The sequence below is a fragment of the Silene latifolia genome, chromosome 11 (genome assembly GCF_048544455.1).
Source record: "Silene latifolia isolate original U9 population chromosome 11, ASM4854445v1, whole genome shotgun sequence".
NCBI classification, from domain to species: domain Eukaryota; kingdom Viridiplantae; phylum Streptophyta; class Magnoliopsida; order Caryophyllales; family Caryophyllaceae; genus Silene; species Silene latifolia.
The window spans coordinates 162248741-162269523 of NC_133536.1; the positions used below are offsets into that span (position 1 = coordinate 162248741).

Here is a 20783-nt window from a genome sequence, read left to right on the forward strand (position 1 = left end):
TTACGAGGGCACTTTCTTTGCATTCGCGTCGAGCATCACTAATCGATATCTTAGTTCTTCTCGTTTCGTCAACATGTAAGTCTGAGGGTGTATAATCCTTATTTATTTATTGTATTTTACTTTTCGTATCATCAATTGTAAGGTTTATGTCGAAAATACCGTTAAAATCGATTTCTAAAACCCTTTGTTAAAACCTGTTTTTGCGGATTTTCAGTAGGTAACCATCGAGAAAGGACGCAGCAACTGCTGCGCCTGTTCGAAGGAGCGCAGTTCCTGCTGCGCCTCTTCGTGAGGCCGCCGCATTCCTCCACGCTTCCTTTCTTCTTCGTTTGTCCTCTCGTATTCCGTATTCAAAATCTTTCTTTTGCTTGTTCGTCATTAATTCTTCGTCGTAGTATCATAATAATTCCATGTATTATAATCATCATTATGAACATGCTTTAATCATCGCAAATCCGACTTAAATCCCTAATAATCTCATATTTGCGGGTTTTCGTCATTAAATTCAATTCCGGGTTGTAGGGATTCAATTTGTTCATATTGGGTTTCTGGAATTCGTCTTTGATATAGTTTTCATCTGTTTATTCGCATATTCGTCATTAATCCATCATATCTAACCTAATTAATCGATTTAATTTGTTTGACTCATTAATATTTTTCACTTCTGTCATTATTCCATCTTATGTTAATCCGTTTAATTCCGTCTTATTCATGTTTTACTGTTTTCATGACCTATTCATATGTTTAATAACATGCTAATCACTTCCATCCGAGTAAATAAATTGAATCCATCATTAAAATCACCAATCGACATTAACGGCTTGCAATCACGGCTTCACGACCCGGCCGAGCCAAGGAGAACAATGACGCAAATCTGTCTGCGCTATTCCGAAGACGCAGCTCTGCTGCGCTTTGTTCTGGCCGAGTTAAATCACCTGAACTCCGTTTCTGCCTTGACTTAGTTTAATTAGTCTACGCATAATTAAATATTATCTGTATTATCGCCTTCTGATCTGTTCGTCATTTTATTCTTTTATTCTTTTTTCCCAAATTATCCGTTTTAGAGGTATTTTCGACATAAATCAATAAACCCGTTGTAATTATTGTAATTTTCATTATTGTAATTTTCAATTATTGTATTTCTTTTATTGTTTGTATGTTCTCGCATGTAATTGAACATTAAATCCTACTTCGACATTAATTGTATGCTAATTACGTGTCAACCGACTTAGCCTAATTCTCACATGTTAGGATCAAAACAATGGATGTTGCATTGCATGCATATAGCCGACGATATATCAAGTACGAATAACTTCCCTAATCATTAGTAGAGGCCGCTATCGAGGCGGGCGGGATTAGATGTTCGATCAAAAGAGCTTCCTAATACGTACCCTCACCCCTTACTCCAGATCTCCGTGAGCACCCGTGTTCATTGGCATCCACGAGAGTCATTCTAGACATAGAATGCTAAGGGTAACGATTGCTTAGTGTTCATGTCACTACTTTGTGTCTTGACATGACGCGAGGTATTCGAACGGTTCCAATTTCCCATAAAAATTGGTGGCGACTCCATACAAAACGCAAACGCTTGTTTCGTTCTCACCAAGCGCCCCCGTGGGCGGCCCGCTGTCCACACCAGTAGCTCGCGCCTCTTTAGGCCTCTTCCCAGGATTCTCGCCTTGAGTTGTCCCTTTCAAGTTGTGTTTTCTCTTGACACCTCAAACCTTCCGCAAGAATGCTCGCGCCTCTTCGGGACGGTCTAGGACATTTTGTGTTTCCTCACACTCACATTTCCTTGTTTTCGCGTTTTACGAAATCCGACACAGTTTCCATGACGCAGCTTTAAACATACGGATTTTTCTTTCTTTTTTAAAAGGGGGAAGGGCTAGTTGCCCCGATCCGCGACGGATCGTTTCCATGTCAACCAAAATTCCAATAAATTTTCGCTTTTTCGCAGATTTCCAGCAAAAATAGAAATCAAAAATTGATAACACAACGTCAGTTTTCCTCAAAATTTCAAGCACTCACAAATTCGAGTCTTGATCTCACAAAAAATAAAATCAAATACACTCGCAAAAAATTTTCGAGTCACAATTCAATTTCAATAATTCCGACGCAATTTAATTCAAGACACGAGTTAATTGCTCAATTTTTAATTCAATTCCTTTTGAGAAGTCCAAACGTGACGACTTGTCGCGGAATTTTGAAAAATATCATTTCAAATTTCAAATTTTAAATTTAACTTCAAGTCATCTTTGTTAAATTTTGTTTTCAATCAAATGCTTTTACGTGTTTACGTTTATGCATACGTGCTAGATGTTGCCTGTTTCTCTACACTAACGATGCAGGAACTGGTGCAAAGCAAAAGGAGAATTGACAGCCGACAGTGCTCCTCCGAAACACAACACAAAAAAAAGCCAAAAATCACAAAATGAACCACAATCCAAAAACATATATATACAAACCGTCTCACGCAAAATACATCGACACACGTTTGATACAAACAACTGACCGTACAAACAGGATCCAGTACAGACATCTATCATACAGACACTGGCTTAAGACAACAAACTGGGGGCTATCCGCCACCTACCGAACTAAGCACTACCTATCCTTTCGCTCGGAAAAGAAAAAGAGCAACACGGGAAACAAAGGAGTAACAGCAGAAGCAGAGGTGTTTACCATGACGGTAACACCGCATTCCTACTCCATAACAAAATGAATAATGATGCCTGGCAGACTTCGGATGACACGATAACCGAGGATCGTAACTCAGCACGTTACCCCGACGTTGACCTCGAATCATCAGAATTCAGAGGTGAAAAGGGACCATGACAACAGACACTACCCCGATGTTGACCCCCAATCACCAGAACTCGACAACGATCAAAAGTGGCATCATGGGATAACACGCCCGTACTGAACCCCACTCATCGGACATCCGAATCTCCGCAGACAACGATCAACGATCGATACCCGATCATTGGCCAGACAAAGGCCGCCAGGGAGAAACACAACCAAGCATGTAACAAAAAAACAGCAGCCTCCCCAGACACTTCTGCTCCTCCTCCTCCTCCAAGGCCTCCACAACAGACCCCATAGGTCCCAAATGGTACCTTGCAATCAAAGGCAAACAAAGAACGCCAGTCAAAATTTCGGCATTACGACGGCGTAAAATGGACAAATCCAAAGGAAATAAAAAAAAACCTGCAAAGCAGAGTAAGGGCAAACCCGCTCAAATCCAACCAAACAAAAACAATTCACAAAAAACAACAAAAAAGCACAAAAAAAAAACTCGCCCTTCTTTTCAAGCAAAAGACGAGTCAAAACACCCACAACAAAAAAAACGGCACCCCGAGACCCACACAAGGTCCGCCAGTAAACCAAAATACATACCCGATACAATGGGGTATTTTTCTACAACTCAAAGAGGCAATTTCTAGGCCAATTTGAGCGCAAACCGGTCAAAATTTTAAAATACGACCACAACAAGGCAACGTGATTTTATCACGCCTCAAAGCGACCTAAACTACCAATGAGGTCCATTTCAAGGCAAACTGACTCAATTCAAGCTCAAACAGGCGCTTATTCTGTCAGACGTAAGACCGTCACAAAAGGCAAAAATTCCAATTTTGCCCACAATACCCCAACAAAGGTCCATAATGGCAAATACGGTCTTTCCCGACTACAATGCAACCTAGTGGGACCCATTACCCAAGCAAATAAACTTAACATTGTTAGATGAGACAGTTTCTCCACCTCACTCACGTTTTTCGAGCATAGGGAGCGGGAACGGGGACCAAAATACAAACTAAAGGCACCCCTATACTCCTAAATAGGTTTCTAACCTAATGCAATCATCAATTTCACTCAAAATGGGCTCAGTCAAAAACGCCCAAATCGATTTTCAAGGGTAAACATTTCGCCCTAATTCAATTTATCAAAAAGACCAACAAATTCAAATGGATTCAAGAGGAAATACATACCTTGAGATGACATTATTGATAATGGCACGAATGGAAGCAAGCTAGAGACCAACAATGGCGGTTTTTAGTTTGTTTTGGCGAAAGGTTGAAGACGAAGTGAGAATGGTATGCGAACCATTCTCGTGTCTTTTACAGAAAAATAGGGAAGCTCCCTTACCTCGCCAGGTTGCTCGCGCCTCATTGGGGTGCTCCTTACTCTTTTAGCGAAATTTTGGGCTTTGGCCCAATTTCCCATAACAAACTTCAAATTTTTAATGATGACATTAAGGACCGTCATTTTTCAAATACAAAAACAAATAGTGAAATCAAATTCACTATTTTCCGTTCAAAACTCCAAACAAACGACGATTAAAACCGCCATTTTTCAAATACAAAAGCGAATAGTGAAAATTCAAATTCGCTATTTCTACAAATCGAGCAAACGACGATTAAAACCGCCATTTTTCAAATACAAAAGTGAATAGTGAAAATTCAAATTCACTATTTCTTCAAATTTCAACAACGGCAATTAAAACTGTCAATTTCAAAATAATAGTGAAAATTCAAATTCGCTATTTCCACAAATTTCGAGCAAACGGCGATTAAACCGTTATTTTTCAAATACAAAAGCGAATAGTGAAAATTCAAAGTCACTATTTCTTCAAATTTCAATAACGGCAATTAAACCGTCAATTTCAAAATAATAGTGAAAATTTCAAATTCGCTATTTCAAACTATGGCAATTAAAACCGTCAATTATAAAAAAATAATAGTGAAAATTCAAATTCACTATTTCTTCAAATTTCAAACGACGGCAATTAAAACCGTCATTTTCAAAATATTAGTGGAAATTCAAATTTCACTATTTTCACCACACATGTCAACGACGGCAACATAAACCGTCACTCCAAACGTAATAATGAAAATTTAAAATTCGCTATTTCCTTCAAAATTTAGACAAACGGCGAATAAAACCGCCACTTCAAGTTCAAAAAACGGGTAGTGAAGATTCAAAATTCGCTATTCTTTCAAATGTCAACAAGGGGCTCCCTCGCGGAACCCGCTTATTTCAAAAACAACAGTAGTGAAAATTCAAATTCAATATTTCCACTACGCATCATGAGCCCGCTACTTTCAAAACAAGCCCTTCCGACGCGGCTATTCTCACGGTCAATTAACCGACCGCCCTATGGCTGGCGAGCCTTATAACGCATCGCGGCTGGCGAGCCTTCCTCATTTACGCCCCATGGCTGGCGAGCCTTACAACGCACCGCGGCTAGCGAGCCCTCCTCATATACGCACCATGGCTGGCGAGCCTTACAACACACAGCGGCTGGCGATCCCTCCTCATATACGCACCATGGCCGGCGAGCCTTACAACGCACCGTGGCTGGAGAGCCTTACAACGCATCGCGGCTGGCGATCCCTCCTCATATACGCCCCATGGCTGGCGAGCCATACAACGCACCGCGGCTGGTGAGCCCTCCTCATATACGCCCCATGGCTGGCGAGCCTTACAACGCACCGTAGCTGACGAGCCTCACAACGCACCGCGGCTGGGGAGCCCTCCTCATATACGCACCATGGCTGGCAAGCCTTAATACGCACCATGGCTGGCGAGCCTTACAACGCACCGCGGCTGGGGAGCCCTTCTCATATACGCACCTTGGCTGGCGAGCCTTAATACGCACCATGGCTGGCGAGCCTTACAATGTACCATGGTTGGCGAGCCTTACAACGCACCGCGACTGCCGAGCCCTCCTCATATACGCACCATAGCTAGCGAGCCTTACAACGCACCATGGATGGCGAGCCTTACAACGCACCACGGCTGGCGAGCCCTGCTCATGTACACACCATGGCTGGCTAGGCTTACAACGCGCCGCGACTGGCGAGCCCTTCTCATGTACGCACCATGGCTGGCGAGCCTTAATACGCATCGCGGCTGGGGAGCCCTCCTCATATACGCCCCATGGCTGGCGAGCCTTACTACGCATCGCGGCTGGCGAATCCTCCTCATGTACGCACCATGGCTTGTGATCCTTACAACGCACCGCGGCTGACGAGCCCTCCTCATATACGCCCCGTGGCTGGCGAGCCTTACAACGCACCGTGGCTGGCGAGCCTTATAACGCATCGCGTCTGGCGAGCCCTCCTCATATACGGCCCATGGCCGGCGAGCCTTACTACGCACTGTGGCTGGCGAGCCTTACAACGCACCGCGGCGGGCGAGCCCCTTCATATCCGCAACACAGCTGGTGAGCCTTTATCCGCAAGCAAGATACAACCCAAGGACGTATTCCGAAGATCCCTCGAATACGTCTCCCTACCAAAGCTGGCGAGCCTTTGTCCGCAAACACCCAAGGACATATCCGAAGATGCCTCAGGTATCACTCCTTCTTATGGCTGGCGAGCCTTTGTACGTAGTCTAACGGACTTTAAACGACCCGCACGGATAGTCGACAGACTCTAAACTGTTCCCGACGACAGGTTCTTGCCTCGTACCCTTGAGTCGCCTTGGTGTCGCCCTTCCCGACGGCAGGTCCTTGGCCCGAATCCTTTCGAGCCACCTTGACGTCGCTTGGGTCTCCAGGTTGTAATCTTCAATTGACCCGGGGGCTCTACTTTGACTTTTGTCCTGTCCAAGCCTCAGTCAAAGTGAGGGCTCTATAGATATCCAGTATCTGCTGAGACTCGAACAAACACCCGATGATTATCGTACTATAACATGCTTTAGAATCGCGGCGTTTGATCGACAGTTCGTGTACAACTTTACGTCGCAAAACTTAAAACGATTTTGAAAATAAAACATTTCAAAACTTTTCAAAAGTACCTGGAGTATTTAATGCACGACGACGGGGTCGCACGGACACTAACTAGAGTCAAAACTGACACCGGACCAAAAACCGACTCAAAATTCAAATCCCGACTCCAACAACGAGTCAAACCGAGTCAAACACAAAAAACAATCCATTCAAAACCTTCTATACTAATATTTCCCGGATTCATGAATGGTCAGCACCAAACATATGACTACAAACCCTATGATAGAACCAATCATGATTGCATTTGTGTGAAAGTGATAGGACAACTCGAAGACCCGCGACGTGGCTCGCGCCTCTTTGAGCAGCCGAGGTGGCCACGTCGCTCAAAACTCACACATCCACTCATTTTCCTATAAATACCCCTCAAATGCCTCCATTTGAGAACTTACGCGAGTGTCCGCCTCCTCTTTCTCCCTTAAAATTTTAGACTCGACTTCCTAAGTCACAATCCGACGCGTATTTACGACCTACCGATCGTAAATACAAGCCTTACACATTGTTTGGTACCGTCATCGTGCATTAAATCACTTGACCGACCACTTCGACCACTACACCATCACTAAACTTAATAAAACACTCTTTTTACTTACTAAAACGGTTTTAAATTAACCGAGTCTTTTTCGATCAAACGAGTTGTTACACTTACGTCGGTTTCTCGCTATAACCATGCATGTAAGTATGAGGGTGTAAAAATCCTTCTTTCATCATGTCTTTACTTATTTCATGACCATAACATGCTAAATCATGCATAACACGATCCAAAACATAGGATAGACGAGCCAAAACTGAGTTTTGGCCTGAGACAGAAGCCCCTTGTTATGCACAGAGGCTCGCGCCTCAATGGGGTGTCAAGGTCAGACTCAACCGTGTTTGTTCTCGTCTTTCCTCTTTAATCTATTTTCATATTTGTAATCGTTTTTTACCATTTCAAATATTTTCAAACCCTTTTATTTATTTTTACAAGTTTTTAACCATAAAATATTTTTCACCCTTGGTTCCTAATACCATGACAGTTTAAGCCGTGTTTCGTTGATAATATTTGGTTAATTACATTTAAAAGGTATTTTAAAGCCTTTTATTTCGTTTCTTTACATTTTGGGAGGTATTTTAAAGCCTTTCATCATTTCTTTACATTTTCAAAATAAATGTTTTAGTCACCAACACAACGTCATCCTTAGTTCTACATACCATGTCGGATTTTAACCCGAGTAAGATGATGAGTATTGACTAATTATATTCAAATGAACTTCAAATAATTAGTTCATAATTATTTTCAAAACTATTAATGTTAAGCTTGTCAAGTCGAACCCGATATCGAATATCATCAAAATAATGATGATTATTCAAGTCTCGTTCTTCAAATCAACACAAATACGATCTAAACGACCCTTTCAAACCAAAACGGGTTCAAATACCCACTTTCCAACACGTTTCATAAACGTTTTTCAAATGGTCAGAATGCGTCTTAAACCGTTGACTAACCCGCGCCTAAACATGCCATTTCTTTCCTATTTTCAAAACCAGGGGAGACCACCTTACACCGCCAACAGGCTCGCGTCTCATGTGGTTGCCTGGTGTAGTATCTGTCCTCTTCCAGTATTTGTCTAGGACGATCCCGACTCCGGCTAACCCGGATATAGGACGGATCAGATGACTAATTTGCTCATTCAAAACTCATATTTTCAAAATGCCTTACTAAGACAAATGGATCACGTTATGCGCCATAAACATAATACGGTAAATGGATGTTTAATTTCCGTCTTGCATGCAAATCAATCATAAATCCAACTCGGCATCTTATACTTGATACTTGGATTAAATAAACCGACTTAGAAAGCTCTCACATGTTAGATTTAAATTATTAGATGCGCATTCATGCATTTAAACCGTTCTATCAACTTTTGCATTCAACCAACCAAGATCGATCATTAGAAGCCGCTACCGCGGGCGGGATTGGGCGTCTGATTAACGGGCTTCCCAATACATACCTTCACCTCTTACTCAGAATCTTTGGATAGTGGACGACCTTATCCAGGGCGTACGAGAGTCATTCTAGAGATAGGATGCTAAAGAGGGACGATTCCTTATCTTTAGTACCTATGTCAAACACTGCTTTGTGCTTCATTTGACCGAGGTATAAAGTGGATTCGAACGGGTACCAAGCATCCCACAAATGCTTGGTGGCGACTCCGAACATCTCTAATCGTTTCGAGACCCTTACCGAGACGAAACCGACCGATCTAAAACGATCCGGTTGAAAGCATTTTTACGCCGCCGAGCATCGCTTTCAAAAGACCGCTGCATGTCCACAGATTGACTTGGCGTGCAGGTGGCCCGTGACCGTAGATCGGTAGGCGGCCCAAATCCACAGACCGACCTGTGGCCCATGCCCACAATGACAAACTTATAAGTTTTGAATACCAAGTATTTTTTTTTTAATTATCATAATTATTATTATTATTATTATTATTATTATTATTATTATTATTATTATTATTATTATTATTATTATTATTATTATTATTATTATTATTATTATTATTATTATTATTATTATTATTATTATTATTATTATTATTATTATTATTATTATTATTATTATTATTATTATTATTATTATTATTATTATTATTATTATTATTATTGTTTTTGTTATTATTGTTGTTATTATTATTTTTGTTATTATTATTATTATTATTATTATTATTTTTTGCAAAAAAGTTATCATTTCATTTCTTAATAAGAAAGGAAATTACAATTTGCAAAACTATCCAATAAAGAATTACAAAACTAAAGGAAAAGGACCATTAATCAGACTGAAACCCTAGCTATAAAAAGCTCAGAATGGCGCATATGCATACGAACAGCTATCTGGAACTTAAGTTTGTTGAGCAGAGCAGAATGGGAGAGCCTCTCCTGAGCAAAGATCCTACGATTCCGTTCAGTCCATATTGAATGTACCACAGCAGCAATGGATATGAGATACCAATGCTTCCTCCAATTTGGCAGAGAAACCTGAAGAGAAAGTTCTTGCTGCAAGGATAAGGCAGGCCTGATAATTTTCATCCACTGAAGAACAGAAGACCATAGATGATTAGAAAAAGGACAAGAGAAGAAGAGATGAGCATGGTTCTCCTCAAGGCACTCACACAGACAACATCTATTTGCAAGGGAGAACCCTCTTCTTTGAAGATTATCCACAGTAGCAAGCTGCCCTTGAACAACCATAGAAGCAATGATTTTATGACTAGGTAGGATCCCTGAGTAGGTTAGACTGGTAGCCCAATCCCCAACAGGAGTAATCTGTCTAAAGAACAAGTAGAGAAGGTGAGCAGGAATATGGGAACCAGCACACCAAGCATTAAGCTGGAGCTGAGCTTGCTGGGCTGACCCTGAGAGAGTGATAAAGAGGTCCCTGATTTTGAGAATATCTTTGAAATAAGAAGGGAATTGATCTTTACTGATAACTGTCCAAATAGAATCCTGTTTCAGGACATAGGTCTTGAGCCAAAGAGCCCACAAGCCAGTATCAGGAAGAGAAAGCTTCCAAACCCACTTCATAAGCAAGGCTTGATTCCAGGAGAGGAGATCCTTAATATTGAAGCCACCATAGGTCCAAGGAGTACAAATAGCAGACCAACTTTTTAAAACAAGTCTTCTAGTACCCGCTGGAATATTCCAAAAGAAATCCTTACTGATTTTATTAATATGATGAATGACCTCCTTTGGAAGAAGGAGACTGGAACACCAGTAATTATCCAACCCAAAAAGCACTGAATTCAGGAGCTGAACCCTTCCAGCATAGGAAAGAGCATGAGAAGACCAGTGGTGAATGCATTTCTGAATTTTAGTAATTAAAGAGTCATACATAGAAAGTTTAAGCTTTGAGGTAGCTAGAGGAAGCCCAAGATATCTGAAAGGGAACTCTCCTAGGGAAAATCCAGTAGCTTCTATAATCTCATGCATTATAGAAGGAGAAACTCCACCAAAGTAGATATAAGTTTTATCAATATTAGCATGTAAACCAGAGAAAAGAGCAAACTCAGATAGAGCTGTTTAGCAGCATTAACAGAGGGCACATCTCCCCTTACAAAAAGCATCAAATCATCAGCAAAGATCAAATGAGTGAGATTGAGTCTACTACATTTAGGATGATAGGAGACCTGAGGTTTAGTGCAAATTCTTCTAAGAGACCTTGAGAGTATTTCCATTCTTAGGACAAAAAGGTAAGGAGAAAGAGGATCTCCCTGCCTTACCACTTTTACCAGGGAAAAACCCAGAGATATTGCCATTTATCTTAAATGAATACCAGGTATTAGATATGCAGCCCATAATCCACTTAGAAAATAACGGAGGAAAACCTAAAACCTGAAGCATTTGAGAGAGAAAATCCCATTGGAGAGAGTCAAATGCTTTTCTAATATCCACTTTGATTAAGCATCTGGGAGAAATATTCCTCCTATTGTAGCCTTGAACAAGAGCCTGAGAAAGCATGATGTTTTCAAAAATACTTCTCCCTTTCACAAAAGCAGCCTGCTCATTGCCAACAATAGAGGGTAAGACATGTTGGAGTCTATTAGCCAGGATTTTGCTAACAGTTTTGTAGAAAACAGTGCAACAAGAAATTGGCATGTAGTCCAAAACAGATTCAAAGACTTGCTTCTTTGGAATTAGAGAAAGAAGAGTAGCATTTGCTTGCTTGGCCATATGACCAGTTCTGAAAAAACTAAGGACAGCAGCACAAAAATCCTTAGCAATAATAGACCAGGCAGACTTAAAAAAGCCTGAGGAAAACCCATCAACCCCTGGACTGCTGTTAGAATCAATGCTGAATACTGCTTCCTTAATTTCCAGATGAGTAACATCCCTGAGAAGATTGATGTGCTCAGTGGGCAAAACACACCCATCTTGTCTTAACAAATCAGCATCCAGGACTGAGACTAGTTGATTAGAACCAAGAAGATCAAAGTAATAGTCTTGAAAAGCATGAGTAACTCCTTCCTGACCAGAATAGATAACCCCATTTTTATCCTTAATGGACCCAATAAATTGTTGATGTCTTCTTTCAGCAATTTTAGCAAAGAAAAACTTGGAATTAGTATCAGTCTGTTGTAAATGAGTAATCTTTGCTCTTTGTTGAAGGATAGAAACCTCAATTGATTTGAGACGAGTAAACTCTTTGACAGCAAGCTTCTCCTCAAGAAAGAGAGTAGATGAGAAAGGATCAGTGAGCAAATTTGCCTGAACATCCTTGAGTTTTTGCCTAGCAGTTTTTAGTTTATCTGAAATACCACTGAAATGAGACTGGTGCAATTTCTTAAGAGCAGCTTTAACATTCTTAAGCTTCTCAAAAAAACAAAATATGGGACTGCCTGCTTTAGAAGTCTTCCAAGCACTCTTGACAGTGTCCTCATAGTCAGGGTGCTCAATCCAGCTGTTAAGAAAACTAAATCTTTTAGGGATTTTCCTTTCAGTAAACACAGTAACCACCACTGGGGAATGGTCAGAGAGCCCAGATTCATGAAAATGAGCACTAGAAGAAGAAAAAGAAGTTACCCAACTAGAATTGATAAGGACCCTATCCAATTGAGACCAAACTCTTGTCTGCTGATCCTGCTTGTTAGTCCAGGTTAGATCAGTGCCAGAACTAGATATATCATCAAGAGAGCAGGAAGCCAAACAGGAGTTGAAAATTAGAACTATTATTATTATTATTATTATTATTATTATTATTATTATTATTATTATTATTATTATTATTATTATTATTATTATTATTATTATTATTATTATTATTATTATTATTATTATTATTATTATTATTATTATTATTATTATTATTATTATTATTATTATTATTATTATTATTATTATTATTATTATTATTATTATTATTATTATTATTATTATTATTATTATTATTATTATAAAAATTAGAGTATTAAAACAATATTTAAAATGTTTTTGGGGTATTACAGAAAAGCATAGTTTACAAATAAAAATGTAAAATGTTTGATTTGAACTAATTATGTTAAGTTCATTTACTTGTAATTAGTCAAGTTTGTCATCGTACTCGGATTAAACCGACATGGTATAAAGAACCAAGGATGATTATGAATTATGACTAATATGTTTACAAATGTAAACAAATGAGAAAAATGGTAAATAAAATAAAAGGGTGTTAAAGTACCCATTAAGATGTAATTAACCAATAATATCATCGAGTCACGGTATAAACCGTCATGGTATAAACAACCGAGGATGATTTTTGTAATGGTCAAAATATGTTTATCATAAAAATGAGTTAAAATGGTAAATAAAAGAAAAGAATTTCCTTTAAAATGTAATTAACCAATTAATGTCACCGAGTCACGAATTAAACCATCATGGTATATGGAACCAAGGGTGATTATAATTTATGGCTAAAAAGTTTGTCATTAAAATGATTTGAAACATTTGAAATGGTAAAAACCGATTACAAATAAGAAATGAAATAAAGAGGAAAAGACGAGAACAAAAACGGATGAGTCTGACCCGATAACCCACAAGAGGCGTGAGCCACTTTGCATAGCAAAGGGCTTCTGTCTCGGGCTAAAACTCGGTTTTGGCTCGTCTAACCTATATTTAAATCGTGTTATGCATTGTTCATGTATATAAACTCATAATAACAGTAAAGACATGAAATGAATGAGATATTTACGCCCTCAAACTTATGTGTATTGATGTTTGCGACGTAGACGACTTTAGAGACGGTTTTCTCGTTGTGACTACTCGCGATCAAAGAAGTTTAAAAGAGTGCCTTAAAAAAGGATTTTGTTTTGAAAATATGTTGAAAATATGTTAATTAAAACATGTTGATTGATGAATTGAGTTGGTCGAATGGGTCGGTCGAATGCACGGCGACGGTACCAAACAAAATGTGTAAGACTTGTGTTTACGATCGGTAGGTCGAAAAGACGTGTCGATTTTGTGACTTAGGAAGTCGGGCCTAAAAGTTTAAGGGAAAAGGAGGTGGCGGGCTCTCGCGTGAGGATTGTGTTGTGTGATGGTGGGTATTTATATAGAAATGGGGGGAGGTAGGTCGGTTGAGTTTGCGTAGAGGCTAAGCAGACACCTGCTTTAGGCGCGAGATACCTTGTGATACAAATGGGTGTATTGTCCGTTTCAATTTGGACGTGGCCTTTGCTCTATCCATTGTTTGGTTAGTTTGATTTGTGGTGATCAAATAAGATGTCGTGTAACAATATGGGCATCTAATAAGATGATTTTAGGCGTTATTTGGGGTAAGTGTTTTGTGTGCTTGACTCGGGTTTGACCCGTGTGAGTCGGGATTTGAATTTGGAGTCGGTTTTTGGCCCGGTGTCGGTTTTGACTCTAATTAGGATCATTTTAATGGAAATGACATGATAAAGACATTCATGGCATTAGTTTTAACATTCGAGATTTGGTTTGACTCAGGTTGACTCGAGTTGCGGTTTCTGAGCCGGTTTTGGGTCCGAAGACGGTTTTAACTCTAAATAATGTTATTTTAACGCAAATGAAGTTAGAAAACCTTTGAAATCATTTTTCATATCCGAGTAGTGCATTAAACCGTCTCATGTATAGCCAATCCACGCACGCATATCAAAAACACGTTACAGTCCGATCATCATCGAGTGGTTTTTGGAAGGTGCAGATACTGGGTATCTACAGTTACACTTTTATTACTTTCAGAACTCGAAAATACTCTAAGTTTTAGTCGGCTAGCATACATTGAGATCTATAATCTTTTCTCATTTATTTTGTTAAGGTACTTTAATCTTTCTTCATTTATTGTTAATCTAGTTCATGTTATTGTTTCTTTGTTCTTATTATATGTCTTTCATCATGTTTTCATCAATTATTATTGGCTAATCCTATTACTATGAGTAGCTAAATCATTCATCTAAGGTAAAGGGGATCTATTTTGATTAGAAGGGGGTTAATGAATTGATTGTTAGTAATATCGTATAATTATCGTTTGATTATTGTTCTTTTTCTAGTTATTTGATTTAAGGCCTGAATCTATAATTAATGTAGCGAATTAATACTTTCACCGACTGCTTTAGAATTGATATAGGCTACGATAATCAGATATGTAAAGTTTAATTATAGCGATTGCATGTTAAACTGGATCTAAAGGGGCATGATAGAACTAATCAATCTTGTGACCTTAGATAATTTGATGGACCTTACAGTTGATTTAAAATACACCCCCGGATAATTGACCTAGTGAACCCGCTCCCTAGACTTCTTAATATTAGTGTCTATTGTCTTTACTTTATTGCAATTAGTTTTTAGAAAATAAACCAAATCAATCTCGAAGAAAACGGTTACTTTACGACAATCTAAATATTAGCAAACTGAATATTACCGCCTCCATGTGGATTCGATACTTGTCTTACCGCTAGTTATTTTGTTAGTACTGAGATAGGATTATTTTTATATAGGTAATACGACTTTAGTTTTATCAAATTTGGCGCCGTTGTCGGGGAGGCAACAATTTTCTTGTTTGTTTTTGTTTATTTTGTCTTTTGTCTCAGGGAACTTTAGTTTCTTGAGACCATTCTCACACTTCTCTTGTTAGTTTCTTGTATGCCCAGGTCAACTAGGTCCCATATTCTACCATTAGATCCCATGCTAGAGAAGACTTTTCACTACAGACGAAAGTTTCAGAAAGAAGTGGGTCAAGTGGAAGTCTTGAGTCTACTTGACATTGAGAAAGGGCATTCAACTACTTCAGAAAATCCGTCCTGTGAAGAGGACAATACTTCTGACTTTGATATTCTAGTTCCTATGATTACCAATATGCCTACTTTAGCAAGTGATTCCAAGCTTATTTTGACTTCCATCCCTAAAGGATTTAAGCTCCCTAACACAGATGATGTTACTTTTGAGATTCGTACATCTTACATCAATTTGGTGGAACAAATTTTATTTGGAAGGGAATCTAATGAAGTCTCTGCAAAATATATGGACAAACTCATTGACTACTGCTGTTCCATCCCTTTAACTACTGGGGTGACTCAAGATCAGGTCAAACAAGTGCTCTTTCCTTTCTCCTTAAGAGATGGTGCTGCGGAGTGGTTGCGAGATTTGGATATGGAGGATCATGGACTCACTGACTGAAATACTATAGCTTTTGCTTTCTACAAGAGATACTTTCCACCACATAAAACTAATGCATTAACGAGTCAGATCACCAACTTCAAACAAGGCCCCACAGAAGATTTGAATGAGGCATGGGTTCGCTTTAAAATATTGGTCCGTTCGGTTCTCCATCATAGCTTCCAAAGTGGTTTCTATGCAACCAGTTTTACAGCGGGTTGTATGATGATCATTGTGCTTTGCTAGATTCTTCTTCTAATGGGAGGTTTTAGGATAACAGTAATGATGATAATGCAGGGAAGTTGATTGACCAGATTACTACCCATACTACTAAGTATAGAAACCCTGAGGAAGTACACGTGGAAGTGGGTCAAACGGTGGTATAACGGCGTAGTTGGAGGCTCTAACTACCCAAATTGCTGAGATGAAGACTACCCAATCTTTGGGTAATAAGGTAGTTCATGCTATGACTCAACAGGAGGAGTCTTGTGCACGATGTGGTATGGATGGTCATAGTGCAGCTGAGTGTTAGAGCACATTGGAGCAGGTTAATGCCTATCACTCTTTCAGACAAGGTACACCTTTCTCTAACTTTTACAATAAAATAACGAAGGAGCACTCTTTCCTTCAACAGTCTAGTCGGAAGGTGAAAAATCCACAGCAGCAACAACCACAGAAAAAACACATATGTAGTTCCTCAAAATCATGGTAATCAACCATAAATAGGTTATCAAAGGCACAATCAAGGAGGTCAGCAGTACAATAATCAATTTAAACAACCCCCTAAAGCTCCTCAACAAATTCATCAACAAGCTCCCACTAATAAGATGGCAGAGCTTAAGGCCCTATTGCAAAAACTTTGTTGGTACAACAAAAGCCGACTGCTCAAAACTCTGAGCGTATTGCCCATAATAAGATGTTGGATACGCAGGTTGCTCAGATGGCGGCCCATAATCCTTCAAAGCAGTTAGGAAATCTTCCTCCTCGAGATAAGCAAGCTAATATAATTCAATTGAGGAGCGGTACTACATATCAAAATCCGGAGATGCCCATTAATGAAGATGAGGTACCCTATATGCATTATAAGGGATTAGGTAATTTGGAGCTAGGTGATGATGAGAAAGAAGTTGACGAAACTGAAACACGAGATGAGAAGAAAAGCGAGAAAAACAAAAAAAAGACGACACTGCTGAGAATCCTCGATCGAGTAAGCCCAGGCTCGATCGATTATCATCTGTGCTCGATCGAGTGCACCCCAGGCTCGATCGAGTACCCTCTGAAATCGCTGACGGTGTTTCTAAAATTGTTTCTAAAGCAAAGGAAGTCGTGCCCATTACTATTGCACTACCTTTTCCGCATCGACAACAAAAGTCTAAGCTGGACAAGCAGTTTGGATGGTTCATGGAAGTAGTAAAGAATTTACAAGTGAGTGGTCCTTTTACTGAGTTGATCACTTAAGTGCCGGTTTATGCGAAGTTCATGAAAGATATATTGACGAGGAAGAGGTCCTTTGACAAAGTGGAGGCGGTTGCATTTACTCAAAAGTGCAGCGCTATGTTGCAAGCTAATTCACCACCTATGTGAAAGGATCCAAGGAGTTTTTCTATTCCTTGTCATATGGGTCATCTTGTTATTAGTAAAGCTCTTTATGATTTAGGAGCTAGTATCAATGTCATGCCTTATTTTGTTTGTAAGAAGTTAAATATGGGTCAAATGAGTGTTACTAATATGACCTTACAGATATGGCTTTGTTGTCTTAGATATGGCTGAGGACACCCAATTTCCTATCATCTTGGGTAGACCATTCTTTCACATAGCCGGGGCGGTTATAGATGTTAGGAGAGGGAGACTGACATTAGCTGTAGGGGATGATACTATTGTTTTCAACTTAGAAAAAGCTTTGAAACATCCCATGATAGAATAAACTTGTCATAGTATTGATATTGTTGATTTTACTATTTATGAGTGTCTTGCTATGTGTTTGAACATGGATCCTCTGGAGATTGTCCTTGTATTTCATTCAGCTGCTGAGAAGGTTTCATGGAGTCAAGAAGTTGATGATATTGAGAAGTTGCTAACTGGAGAGGAATGCCCAAAGCAAAAGTTATACAGCTTAGGTAGCCCATCTAAAGCTACCAAGGTAAAGAAACCTAAACTTAAACCCCTTCCCTCTCATCTTAAGTATGAATTTTTGGATGACTGTGAGATGAACCCAGTAATTGTCAATGCTAGCCTAACTGAAGGCCAACTTTCTGCTTTGTGGACTGTTTTGAAAACTCATAAAAAGGTCATTGAGCATAGCATTGATGATTTACAAGGTATTATTCCTAATTTTTGTATGCACCATATTCACTTGGAAGAAGGTCAGAAGCCTAGTGCGCCAGGTCAGAGACGGTTAAATCCTCCAATGCAAGAGGTGGTAAGGAAAGAGGTACAGAAATTACTTGATGCTGGCATTATTTATTCTATTTCTGATTCTAAGTGGGCCAGTCATGTCTATGTTGTACCTAATAAGGGAGGTACTAAAGTAGTAAAGAATGATAAAAATGAATTAATTGCTACTAGACTTGTTACAGGATGGAGAATGTGTATTGATTATAGGAAGCTGAACACAGCTACTAAGAAAGAACACTTCCCACTTCCCTATATTGATCAGATGTTGGAAAGACTAGCATGTCATAGTTATTTTTGTTACCTAGATGGCTACTCCGATTTCTTTCAGATACCCATTCATCCTGACGATCAGGAAAAGACTACTTTTACATGTCCATATGGTGTATTTGCTTAAAGGAGAATGCCTTTTGGTTTATGTAATGCCCCAGGTACCTATCAGCGTTATATGATGGCCATAATTTCTTATTACATAGAGTCTATTATGAAAGTCTTTATGGATGATTTCAGTGTTTATGGTACTGAATTTGATGTTTGTTTGAGGAGAGCAATCTTGTGCTCAACTAGGAGACGTGCCACTTCATGGTTACTGAAGGGGTGGTACTTGGTCATTTGGTGTCAGGTAAAGGTATTCAAGTGGATAAAGCTAAGGTTGAGGTAATTGAGCAACTATCGTACCCGGTAATGTTAAAAGTGTGCATAGTTATCTTGGTTATGTAGGATTTTTTCGTCGCTTTATTAAAGATTTTTTAAAAATTGCTCAACCTTTAACCCAACTTCTCCATAAGGATACACCTTTTATATTTACTGATGAGTGTGTTAAGTCTTTTGACAGGATTAAACAGGCTCTTTTCTCAGCTCCTACAATCCGATCTCCGGATTGGACTCTACCTTTTGAGATTGTGTGTGATGCCAGTGATTATGCAGTTGGAGCCATTTTAGGTCGGAGAAAAGATAAAGGGTTGCATGTAATTTACTATGCAAGTAAGACTCTTGATGATGCGCATATTAACTATGCTACTACGGAGAAGGAGCTTCTTGCAGTTGTCTATGCTTTAGACAAGTTTAGAGCTTATCATGTGGGCTCTAAGGTGATTTTTCATACTGACCATGCAGCATTGAAGTATCTTTTGACAAAGCAGGAAGATAAACCGCGACTTATTCGATGGATTTTATTATTAAAAGAATTTGATTTAGAAATCTGTGATAAGTCGGGTGCTAAGAATGTTGTTGCAGATCATTTATCTCGTCTGAGATTTGCAGGAAGAGAAATATTGCCTATTGATGATTCTTTTTCAGATGACCACCTTCTAGCTATTACTACGGGTACTTCGTGGTTTGCAAATTATGCTAATTATTTGGTTGGAGGTATTCTTCCTCCTGGCTTATCTTATTAGCAGAAGAAGAGATTTATGCATGATGTGAAGCGGTATTTCTGAGGTGATTCATACTTGTTCCGGGAGTGCGCAGTCGATATTTACAAATGGTGTATTCCGGAGGGTGAGGTACATGTCATTCTCTACCACTGTCACTCTTCTTCTTATGGTGGTTATCATGGTCCATCTAGGACCTTTGTTAAGGTGGTGCAGTCGGGCTTCTTTTGGCCAACTATCTTGAAGGATGGTACTACTTTTTTCCGTTCTTATGATGCATGTCAAAGGACGGGTAATATATCGTAGACGCACGAGTTGCCTCAAACTGGGATCTCAGAGGTGGATATTTTTTATGTTTCGGGGTATTAACTACCAAGGGTCATTCTCTACTTCACATGGGAATTCGTATATTTTAATAGTTGTTGATTATGTTTCTAAGTGGGTGGAAGCCATTGCCACTCCTACTTGTGATGCTAAGACATTTGTGAAGCTATTTCAGAAGATCATTTTTCCACGGTTTGGAGTACCTCGCGCAGTGATTCGTAACGGGGGTAAGCATTTTAATAAACGTCATCTTAATTCTTTATTGAAGAAATATGGTGTTATACACCGTAGAGGATTGCCCTATCATCCTCAAACTAGTGGGCAAGTGGATGTTTCCAATAGAGAATTGAAACAAATCTTGGAGAAGGTAGTGAGCAAGAATAGAAAAGATTGGCGTCGTAAGCTTGATGATACTTTATGGGCTTATCGTACTGCATACAAAACCCTAATTGGAGCATCACCATACTGTCTAGTCTATGGCAAATCTTGCCATCTACCTATGGAGCTTGAGTAAAAGGCTATGCGGGCCATAAAGAAGCTAAATATGGATCCCTAACTAGCGCGTGATAGAAGATTGATGCAGTTAAACGAGCTTGATGAGTTTCGACTGCATGCTTATGATAGTGCTCAAGTATACAAGGAGCGAACAAAGAAGTGGCATGACAAGCACATCTAGCAACGAGAATTACATGTTGGTGAAAAGGTATTCTTATTTAGTTCTCGTTTGCGTTTGTTCCCAAGTAAGCTAAGGAGTAGATGGTCAGGACCATTCACGGTTC

The 20783-nt window shown here is 39.4% G+C and overlaps 1 protein-coding gene across 1 annotated transcript; it reads left to right on the forward strand.

The window, feature by feature from the left end:
• The first annotated feature begins 17903 nt into the window (after positions 1–17903).
• LOC141614261 (uncharacterized) lies at positions 17904–20518 on the forward strand. The gene is made up of 4 exons (XM_074433022.1): positions 17904–18435; positions 19028–19291; positions 19424–19675; positions 20100–20518. Exons 1-4 carry the CDS (start codon positions 17904–17906, stop codon positions 20516–20518), a joined length of 1467 nt encoding a protein of 488 aa, XP_074289123.1.
• Positions 20519–20783: the final 265 nt, after the last annotated feature.

Bases quoted from the DNA above. Each gene is read 5' to 3' on its own strand.
- LOC141614261 (XM_074433022.1), top strand. From the start codon at position 17,904: ATGGATCCTCTGGAGATTGTCCTTGTATTTCATTCAGCTGCTGAGAAG. The intron at 19,292-19,423 runs GTAAGACTCTTG...CTGACCATGCAG, and splicing joins GCATGTAATTTACTATGCAA to CATTGAAGTATCTTTTGACA. The intron at 19,676-20,099 runs GTATTCTTCCTC...ATATTTTAATAG, and splicing joins TGCTAATTATTTGGTTGGAG to TTGTTGATTATGTTTCTAAG.